The sequence below is a fragment of the Dermatophagoides pteronyssinus genome, unplaced genomic scaffold, assembly GCF_027571235.1.
Source record: "Dermatophagoides pteronyssinus isolate colony J.1.1.1.1 unplaced genomic scaffold, Derpt_VIB-CSIC_2022.12 sq0006, whole genome shotgun sequence".
NCBI lineage: Eukaryota > Metazoa > Arthropoda > Arachnida > Sarcoptiformes > Pyroglyphidae > Dermatophagoides > Dermatophagoides pteronyssinus.
This window is the reverse complement of record NW_027461530.1, coordinates 2,644,669-2,654,354: the sequence shown is the minus strand read 5'-3', so window position 1 is coordinate 2,654,354 and position 9,686 is coordinate 2,644,669. Positions and strand designations below refer to the sequence as shown.

General features: G+C 28.4%; 3 protein-coding genes and 2 long non-coding RNA genes across 6 annotated transcripts; 3 read left to right on the top strand and 2 right to left on the bottom strand.

The window, feature by feature from the left end:
• Positions 1–36: 36 nt before the first annotated feature.
• Positions 37–2,190, top strand: MetRS-m (Methionyl-tRNA synthetase, mitochondrial). The gene is made up of 4 exons (XM_027348267.2): positions 37–290; positions 350–480; positions 555–1,398; positions 1,505–2,190. Exons 1-4 carry the CDS (start codon positions 158–160, stop codon positions 2,071–2,073), a joined length of 1,677 nt encoding a protein of 558 aa, XP_027204068.2. The 5' UTR covers positions 37–157; the 3' UTR covers positions 2,074–2,190.
• On the bottom strand, positions 1,167–2,585 carry LOC142645063 (uncharacterized). Its single transcript, XR_012846236.1, has 2 exons — positions 2,480–2,585; positions 1,167–2,315 (listed from the first exon to the last, which is right to left on the bottom strand). It is a non-coding gene; the product is annotated as an uncharacterized LOC142645063 (long non-coding RNA).
• A 1-nt stretch (position 2,586) lies between these two features.
• On the top strand, positions 2,587–5,289 carry LOC113797824 (propionyl-CoA carboxylase alpha chain, mitochondrial-like). The gene is made up of 5 exons (XM_027348265.2): positions 2,587–2,782; positions 2,854–2,934; positions 3,008–4,774; positions 4,844–4,984; positions 5,055–5,289. The coding sequence occupies exons 1-5, from the start codon at positions 2,735–2,737 to the stop codon at positions 5,199–5,201; spliced, it is 2,184 nt and encodes a 727-aa protein (XP_027204066.2). The 5' UTR covers positions 2,587–2,734; the 3' UTR covers positions 5,202–5,289.
• Positions 4,994–6,632, bottom strand: LOC142645062 (uncharacterized). Of its 2 annotated transcripts, none has more exons than XR_012846234.1 (3): positions 6,517–6,632; positions 5,911–6,445; positions 4,994–5,834 (listed from the first exon to the last, which is right to left on the bottom strand). It is a non-coding gene; the product is annotated as an uncharacterized LOC142645062 (long non-coding RNA). The 2 variants fall into 2 exon arrangements; XR_012846235.1 differs by having other exon boundaries at positions 6,512–6,627.
• Positions 6,633–7,182: 550 nt separating this feature from the next.
• On the top strand, positions 7,183–9,625 carry LOC113797807 (monocarboxylate transporter 12-like). Its single transcript, XM_027348247.2, has 7 exons — positions 7,183–7,408; positions 7,481–7,643; positions 7,757–7,777; positions 7,865–8,916; positions 8,992–9,117; positions 9,182–9,232; positions 9,321–9,625. The coding sequence occupies exons 1-7, from the start codon at positions 7,183–7,185 to the stop codon at positions 9,407–9,409; spliced, it is 1,728 nt and encodes a 575-aa protein (XP_027204048.2). The 3' UTR covers positions 9,410–9,625.
• The last annotated feature ends 61 nt before the right edge of the window (positions 9,626–9,686 follow it).

Here is a 9,686-nt window from a genome sequence, read left to right as displayed (position 1 = left end):
CATACATTGCAGGTTTTTTCTATTTTTTTTTTTTTTTTTTGTAAAACATGTGCAACGTATAAACTTTGTTTAAATTTTTGTTCATATGCAAACCTGACCGCCCGGTTAATTTGTGAAAACATTTCTTTATTTTTTTTTTAGAAAAATTTAAATTAAAATGAAAATAATTTTTACATGTCGTTTTGTTCCTTTGAATTGGTTACGATCATCATCACAGTCACCAAGAAGATATTTTAGTTCAAAAGAATTACCCAAATTTTATGCTACACCTATTTTCTATGTTAATTCGGGTAAGCCAATTAAAGTGATTTTCAAAGTTCTTGATTTGATTTGATGATTTTTTGGTTAGTACCACATATTGGTCATCTTTATACAACAGTTTATGCTGATGCATTACATCGTTTTACACGATTATGTTTTCCAAATAATGATGTGACAACAACAATTTTTTCTACCGGTACCGATGAACATGGTCTTAAGGTAATTTGATCAATGGAAATTTGTTTGTTCAAGTTTCTTTTTCTGTTTGACAATCAAAAAAAAAAAAAAAATAGATACAAAAATCTGCTCAATCAAAAAATATTAATCTCAACGAATATTGTGATCAAATATCATCAAAATTTCGTCAATTATTTAATGATGCTGAAACATCGTATACACATTTCATTCGAACTACCGATGATCAACATAAAAAAGTAGTACAAAATTTATGGAAAATCCTTATGGATAAAGGATTTATTTATAAATCAAAATATTGTGGTTATTATTCTGTAAATGATGAAACATTTGTACCGGATAATCTTATCACAACAAATTCGAATGGTGAAAAAATTTCTATTGAAAGTGGACATAAATTAGAATGGTATGAAGAAGAAAATTATGTTTTTCGTTTATCACAGCTACAAGAACGGATAATCGATTGGATTGATAATCATCTGATAATGAAACCAGAAAATTATCATCAATCACTTAAAGCTGATATACGGAATATAAAAAATTTTAAAGATTTATCAATATCAAGATCAAAAACACGTTTACAATGGGGTATTGAAGTTCCCGGCGATGATACCCAATTGATTTATGTTTGGTTTGATGCACTTGTAAATTATCTTACTGTTACCGGTTATCCAAACAAACAACCGGTAATATGGCCACCATGTCATGTCATCGGTAAAGATATAATAAAATTTCATTGTATTTATTGGCCAGCATTTTTATTGGCAGCTGAATTACCACTGCCTGAACGTATTTATTGTCATTCACATTGGCTTTATGATCGACAAAAAATGTCTAAAAGTTTAGGTAATGTTGTTGATCCATTCGAATGTATTGAACAATTTACAGCTGATGGTATACGATATTTTCTGTTGAAAGAAGGAACACCACATTCCGATTCAAGTATGTAGTTTTTTTTTCTTCAGTTGATATCGCTTATCAAAATGATTGATAAAAGTAATTAATTTTTTTTATCATAATTAATTTTTCTGTTTTTCCACGTTCAAAGATTTCAATTTAGATGCAGTAAAAACATGTTTAAATGCTGAATTAGCCGATACATTTGGTAATCTGTTGAATAGATGTACATCGGAAAAATTAAATCCCAAGCAATCATATCCATTCGTTTCTTTGGATGAAATCCAAGAATATCTACCCGAAAGTTTAGATACAATTAATTTTATAGAAACATTATCCAATGAATGTTTTGAATCATATTTGGATGGAAATTTTCATATTGGAATAACAAACGTTATGCAATGTTTACGTTCGATAAACGGTTTATTCAATTTGATACAACCATGGAAATTTGTTCAAAAACATCCCCACAATGATAATGATAATGATTTGAATCAAAAACGTTTAAAATGTCTGTTGTTTTTATCATTAGAATCAATACGTATTTCAGCAATATTATTGAATCCAATCGTGCCGAATATTTCGAAATCGATATTTGAAAAATTAAATATTTCACAAGAATTTTGTCAATGGAAATTTGCTAAAATCAATAATTCCAAACAACAAAATGATAACAGAATTTCATCAAAAAAATTGATAATTTTTTCGAAATTAACTTAAAGCAAACAAACAGAAAATTATGTTGACTTTCTTGTTTATCTTCAAGAGATGAATGAATAAATTGTGATAACTTTTTTTTTGCGATTAACTTTTTTCAAATGTCGATTTTTTTAGGTGCGTGGTGTTTGTGTGTGCTTGTCAAGTTTGCGTTCGATTTGTTCGATGATGATGTGTGATGTGAGTGTTGTTGTATCCATTTAATCATTCGTTCATCTTCAAACAAGTTCTAGTTTCAAACTTATCTTTTTTTTTAAAATGTGTGTGTGTGCGTGTGTGTGGTATAGTCAATGTCAATTTGGGGAAAACGTTTATTGAATGAATGAAAAAGAAAAAGAAAGATTAAGTTAGATTCGCTACATTCATTTCGTTTAGATTCGATTATCATCATCATCATCATTTTATTAACCGATAAGCGTTTTCTTCTTCTTCGTTTCTTGTTGTATCGACATGGCTCAATCAACAGCAACAACAACAAAATTATTGCTTATTGAAATGTGTATTGGTCGAATATTCATTCTATTAATTCAAATTTTGTTGATCAGGAATTTTTTTTTTTCGTTCATAGCCAATGTCAAACAACAAAATCGATGAGTAATTGATTGATTGATTTTAAAATTGTTAATAATAATAATCAGGGAACCGAATAACCAAAAAGAAAAAAATGATCCTTCTAAATACTCGTCAATTTTTTAATCATTTAATTTATAATGTAAGAATCTTTTTTACTTTACTTTTTTTTTGCTGTAAAATTAAATACAATCCTGTTGTTGGTTTATATAGAATGTAAAAACAATAATATTTTCAAGAAAATTTTCTACAAAATCATTATATTTTGCCGATAAATTTGATCCAAATGAAGAGGTAAGGTTTTTAGTTTGTTAAGAAAGTTTTCAAAAATTCCAAAAACAATTCATTTTTTCCTCCCGGTGAAAAGCGATTCAATAAAGTTTTGATTGCTAATCGTGGTGAAATAGCCTGTCGAGTGATTCGAACATGTAAATCGATGGGAATAAAAACCGTTGCTATTTATAGTGAAATTGATTCTCGTGCACTTCATGTTCAACATGCTGATGAAGCATATTGTGTTGGTCCAGCACCATCCGGACAAAGTTATCTAAATGTTGATGTCATTTTAGATGTCATACGGAAAAGTGGTGCCGAAGCTGTTCATCCTGGTTATGGATTTTTGTCGGAAAACACTGATTTTGCACAAAAATTATCCGATATGGGTATTGTATTTGTAGGACCAAATTCACATTCAGTACATGCAATGGGTGATAAAATTGAAAGTAAATTAATTGCTAATAAAGCAAAAGTAAATACGATACCTGGTTTCGAAGGTGTTATTAAAGATGCTGAACATTGTGTTCAATTAGCACGGGAAATTGGTTATCCAGTAATGATAAAAGCTTCGGCTGGTGGTGGCGGAAAGGGAATGCGTATGGCTTATAATGATCAAGAAGCATTCGAAGGTTTTCGTTTTTCCAAAAATGAAGCCATGTCTAGTTTTAATGATGATCGTTTATTGATTGAAAAATTTATCGAAGAACCAAGACATATTGAAATACAAGTTTTATGTGATAAACATGGAAACGGGATTTATCTGAATGAACGTGAATGTTCAATTCAACGTCGAAATCAGAAGGTGATTGAAGAAGCACCAAGTACATTTGTTGATCCGGAACTTCGAAAAGCAATGGGTGAACAGGCAATAGCATTAGCTAAAAATGTTGGTTATGATTCAGCCGGTACGGTTGAATTTTTGGTTGATAAAAATAAAAATTTCTATTTTCTTGAAATGAATACCCGACTGCAAGTGGAACATCCAATAACCGAATATATTTGTGGCATTGATATTGTACATCATATGTTACGTGTTGCTAAAGGACATAAACTAAGACATCGACAGGAAGATGTTCAATTACGTGGTTGGGCAATTGAATCACGTGTTTATGCTGAAAATCCATATAAAAATTTTGGCCTGCCATCAATTGGTCGATTAACACGTTATTGTGAACCAACATTTATCGATTCGAATAATGTTCGATGTGATAGTGGTGTAATTGAGGGTAGTGATATAAATATCTATTATGATCCATTAATTTGTAAATTAATAACATATGGCAATGATCGTAAGGAAGCATTATCAACAATGGCCAAATCATTAGATAATTATGTTATACGTGGTTTAATACATAATATTCCATTATTACGTGATATAATAACCGAACCAAATTTTGTTGATGGCCATATTGATACGAAATATTTACCACGAATATATCCGGATGGTTTTAAAGGACGACAAATGAATGATGAACGTATTCGTGATTTAACATCGATTGCAGTATCGATATTTTTACGAAAATTTTATCGTTCAAAACATTATGTTGAAAATGATACTATTCCATTGGATGAAGATTCGATTAAAAAACATACATTATTTGTTGATTTGAGTGAAAATTTAAATATCCAACAAAATGATGATCAACAACAAAAAGTTATAAAAACTGATGTTGAATTTAATGAATTAACAAATCAATTTAAAATTTATATTGATAATGAATTGATTGCTGAATTTCCATCAAATTTTTCATTAGCAAAATTAACATTAGATTTTCAAATTGATAAGAAAATCTATACCGTACAATTGATTTCGGTTAATCATGATGGTTATTGTCAGATTCAATTTGAAGGAACAATTGTAAGTCAAGGAAAATGAAATGAAATTCTTTCAAATTAACTTTATGTTTTTTCCTCTTTTGAATTCCAGTTCAACATTCGTGTTATGAGTGAAAAAGCCTATAATTATTTACAAATTATTCCACCAAAACCAAAGATTGATGCAAGAAAAATTATTAAATCACCTATGCCTGGTGTTGTTAAATCGATTGCCGTTAATGTTGGCGATGAGGTATGTGTATTCAATTGAAAACTTTTATTCATTTTCATTTTCATATTTTTTCTTTCTAATTAAACCACAGGTAAATGAAGGACAAGAATTATGTGTAATTGAAGCAATGAAAATGCAAAACAGTATGATTGCTGAATCGAATGGTATTGTTAAGAAAATTAATTGTAAAATTAATGATACTGTTGAAGGTGAACAGATTCTATTACAATTGGAATAATAGAAACAAATTCAACGACCAAAATCTAATATAATAATGATTTTCCCTTGAAAAAAAATTTCCCAATTACCTTTTTATATGAAAAAAAATCTTTTTTGTTGTTATTTTGAAAATAAAATCTTTTTTTTTTGTGAAAAAAATGATTGATTCTTTCATTCAGGGAAAAAAGATCAAATGTTAATTCAATATTGATCTTTTTTTTTTTGTTTCAAGTGCTTGTTTTACTTGGGTAAAATAAACAAAACAAAACAAAAATCCCAAACAGTAAATATTGATCAATGATGATCTTAATCATCATCATCATCATCATAAGTATCGTCATAATCGGATAAAACAATTCAATATTTACAGTTTGGATTTTTTTTGTCCATTAAGCAAGAATGAAATGTCATCCATTCCAAAGAAGAATAATGGTGGTGGTGGTAATATTCTTTACCAGAAAAAACACAGCCATTATATAACCAAAATGGTAATAGTAAAGAACAAGAATATTCTGTTGAATTCATGCGCAAATTCTGTTGTTATCATTTTTTCCCTTGTTTACCATTGTGTGGCAAGAGAGTTAATCTCTTTTTTCTATATTTTTTTTCCATAATGATGTTGTTGTTTGATGATGATGATGATGATGATGGTCTATATAAAAATTGAAAAAAGATTTTATTATTATTTCTATTTTTTACTTCGCAATGAAATCAAATTCTTTACCCACATTTGCCCGAGTTTGAGTTGTTTCATAGGGGTTTTTTTTTGTTTGTTTGTTTGTTTGTTCCCACATATACAATATACAATGTTCACATATATTTTACATTACGAAAAAAAATTAATAATTACTTTTTGATTGTTTTTTTTCATAATCATTAATTATCTTCGAGTGTTTGAGTGTGTGTGTTATTCGATGCCAAAAATAATTACGAATAGTGTAATTGTAGAATAGTCATTATTATTAATAATATTTACGATAGACGTTTTTACAATAAATACACAATAGAGTCATAGTATTTTGATGCCAATTTTGTTGTAAATGTTGCATAAGAATTTTGTGATTTGATTTGATAATGATTATGTCGATATTTTTCTGAGCAAAAAAATTCTTATTCCCTTTGAAATTCATTTACATTGTTTTTTCTTGCCATACTTCAATGATTACAATAAGATTCTTTTGTTGAAAGGGGTTTTTAAATATTCTTTTCCCACATCCACAGAATGAAATGAATTGAATGATTATGTGACGTAACGCGTTTTGTCTATATTTGAAAGAAAAAAATGAAATTAAAATGTGATGTTGAATAAATAGTGCCAACAAAATATACATTACATTCGTGTGAATATTTGCTCTTTGAAACCATTTTTTTCAACCCATAAACAATAATAATAATTTTTGTCTTGATGAAATCTTGTTTGTTCAATAGTTGACAATAGTGAATCGTTCGTTCGTTCGTTCGTTCGTCGTCGTCGTTGTTTTTGTTATGAATGCAAAATAACGAAAAACAAAAACAAAAACATTCACTGTGTGTAATGTGATTATATATTTTTTGACAAAACATTAAAGTCAAATGATGATGATGATGGTAATTTTCATATGATCATCATTATTACCAGTTCTTCAATAATAATATTCATTCATTATCGTTGTTGTTGTTGTTGCTAAGAAGAAATGAAACCAGAAAATTTCATCATAATCCTCATCACCAATCATCAAGAATGATTTACTGTTATTATTGAGAATTTGTTTTTCATTTCATTGAGTTTTGCACCAATCATCATCATCATCGTCATTAACTTGTTTTTCTTCTTCTATCTTTATCAGTGATCTTTATTGATCAATCGAAACGATCATCATTATCGTCGACATTGGAAACAATTTTTCTTTTTGTCAATTTGAAAATGTTAACGATAAACATTTAACCATTGAAGATTATCGTTGACCAAAACAAAACTGAAAAAAAACCAGAAAAAATCGAATAAAATCCAATTGAAAAAAATGGCTGTTAAAAACGTTCGATCGGGTCGTTCATATCAACCATGTCCACCGGATGGTGGTTGGGGTTGGTTGGTTGTATTCGGTTCATTCATGTTACATGTTATTGCTGATGGTATTATCTATAGTTTTGGTTTATTTTATTATGAATTGGATAAACATTTTGGTGAAAGTAAAACAGCAACATCGATGGTTGTTTCCATTATGAATGGTACAACATATTGTATTGGTAAGTGGTTTCTTTTGAAAAGCTTTTTTTTGTGGTTAAAATCAAAATTCAAAATTTTTCAAATCGAAACAGGACCGATTGCAAGCGCTTTAACCATCAAATTTGGTTGTCGTATTGTAACGATTGTTGGTGCAATATTTGCTAGTTTAGGATTTTTTCTCAGTACATTTGCAACGAATATATTTACATTATATGGAACGATCGGTATCTGTGCTGGATTTGGTTTTGGATTAATGTAAGATATTGAAAAGAATATATTTTTCTTTAAAAACCAACATCTCTTTCGTATTCCTCAAACAAACAAAAAAATGTTCCAAAATCCTATTTTTTTTTTCTTTGATTTTACAGGTATTTACCGGCAATTGTTATGTAAGTTTTTTTTTCTTGGATTTTTTTGATTGATTGAGCAACTACCATTATTAATGAATTTGAATTGACTACCACCACCTTGAATAGTGTAACATCATATTTTGAAAAAAGACGTGCATTCGCCACTGGAATTGCTGTTTGTGGTTCAGGAATCGGTACGGCTATAATGAGTCCATTGATTGAATATATTATCAATCTTTATGGATGGAAAGGTGCTATGTTAATCATTTCAGCATTATTAATAAATTGTACAATTTTTGGTGCATTATTTAAACCGGTACCATTAACATTAACACCGTCATCATCATCGATACCACCAATCGATATTTCAACAACAATCGATACTATTCAAACATCGAATAGTAACCAACATTCGAATCGGATTACGAATGATGATGATGATAATGATAATCAAATTGAATTAAACAATGAATCAATGTTGATTTGTTTGGAAAATTCAAAATCACTACAACAACAACAAAGTTCAATGGAAATTCATACACAAAAATCTACAACGGGCGAAGAATCATTGAATAATGATAATGATGATTTTATTGTCAAACAACGTTCATATTCATTTACACCGGGATTTTTATATCGTGAAGATTCATTTTATAGTGGTAGTTTAATGAATATCAACAATAATAAATCGGATGGAAAATTTAGTAACAGCACCAACAACAACAATAATCATTATCGTATGGAACGTATAAATAAACATAAAACAAATAGTGATTGTTATCTTTTTAAAAAATTCAATTTTCCCGATGAAATCAAAGAAAATTTTTGCGAAATGATCGATTTAAGTTTGATGCGTAATGAAATTTTTCTAATATTTTCAGTGTCAAATTTTTTAACAAGTATTGGTTATCATATACCATTTATATTTTTGAAAGATTGGATTGTTGATAATCGTATTGGATCGCCACAAGAAACTGGATTTTTTACATCAATTATCGGCTTGTTTAGTACAATTAGTCGTTTAGTTTTTGGTTATATTTCGGATCATTCATTTGTTAATCGTCTTTGGTTATATACAATTTCGGTTACATTTTGTGGAATAGTTATTATTTCGAATACAGTGGCTACAACTTATAAATTATTGGCAATTTTTTGTGCATTTTTTGGTATTACATGTGGTATGTTTTTTGGTTTTTTGATTGATTTTCGATTGATTTTACAAAAAAATTCTTTTCTCTTGATTTTCAAAACAGGAACCTATGTAAGCCTAACATCGGTTGTTCTTGTCGATCTTTTGAGTTTGGAAAAATTAACCAATGCATTTGGTTTAATACTTTTGTTTCAAGGTGTTGCCTCAATTTTAGGACCATTATTTATTGGTTAGTTTTTTTTAAAATCCAAATTTGCTTGAATTTTTTTAAATTTTTCGAATCAAACAAATAGGATTCATCTATGATCTATCTGGAGCTTATGATACTGGTTTTTTAGTTATCGGTAAGTTAATTTCAGTTTTGTTAAACATTGGCATCTAATCCTTTTTTTCTGTTTGATTTTTGAATTTTGAACAAAAACTAATAACAAGGATCATTGGTTACATTAAGTGGATTAATGTTAATACTGATACCGATTTGTAATCATTTTAAATCATTGAAAAAATTATTTTTATATTAATCTTTTTTTTCCTTGATGATGCTGGTGATAACTTTTTTGTTTTCGGTCAAAAAAGCAAACTTTTCCCCTTCAAATTTCATGGCACGATTTTGTTTATGAATTCATTTAAACAAAACAAAAAAAAGATTTTATCAAATGTTGTTTATTCACAAAGTTTTAGTTGTTTTTTTTCTGTTTTGTTGTTTTTCAAATAAATTTTAAATTCATTTTGTTAAATTGGTTGTAAACTTTCCCGGAAATTTTTATTTTTTAAATTTTCGAAAGTTTTTTGGAAATT

What these genes read in the sequence shown, in the direction of transcription:
- MetRS-m (XM_027348267.2), top strand. Translation starts at nt 158, where the DNA reads ATGAAAATAATTTTTACATGTCGTTTTGTTCCTTTGAATTGGTTACGA. An exon ending in CCGATGAACATGGTCTTAAG is followed by an intron (nt 481 to 554) that starts GTAATTTGATCA and finishes AAAAAAAAATAG; the next exon opens with ATACAAAAATCTGCTCAATC. An exon ending in AACACCACATTCCGATTCAA is followed by an intron (nt 1,399 to 1,504) that starts GTATGTAGTTTT and finishes CCACGTTCAAAG; the next exon opens with ATTTCAATTTAGATGCAGTA.
- LOC113797824 (XM_027348265.2), top strand. Translation starts at nt 2,735, where the DNA reads ATGATCCTTCTAAATACTCGTCAATTTTTTAATCATTTAATTTATAAT. An exon ending in TTAATCATTTAATTTATAAT is followed by an intron (nt 2,783 to 2,853) that starts GTAAGAATCTTT and finishes TGGTTTATATAG; the next exon opens with AATGTAAAAACAATAATATT. An exon ending in CCGTTAATGTTGGCGATGAG is followed by an intron (nt 4,985 to 5,054) that starts GTATGTGTATTC and finishes ATTAAACCACAG; the next exon opens with GTAAATGAAGGACAAGAATT.
- LOC113797807 (XM_027348247.2), top strand. Translation starts at nt 7,183, where the DNA reads ATGGCTGTTAAAAACGTTCGATCGGGTCGTTCATATCAACCATGTCCA. An exon ending in GGATTTGGTTTTGGATTAAT is followed by an intron (nt 7,644 to 7,756) that starts GTAAGATATTGA and finishes TTGATTTTACAG; the next exon opens with GTATTTACCGGCAATTGTTA. An exon ending in ATTTTTTGGTATTACATGTG is followed by an intron (nt 8,917 to 8,991) that starts GTATGTTTTTTG and finishes TTTTCAAAACAG; the next exon opens with GAACCTATGTAAGCCTAACA.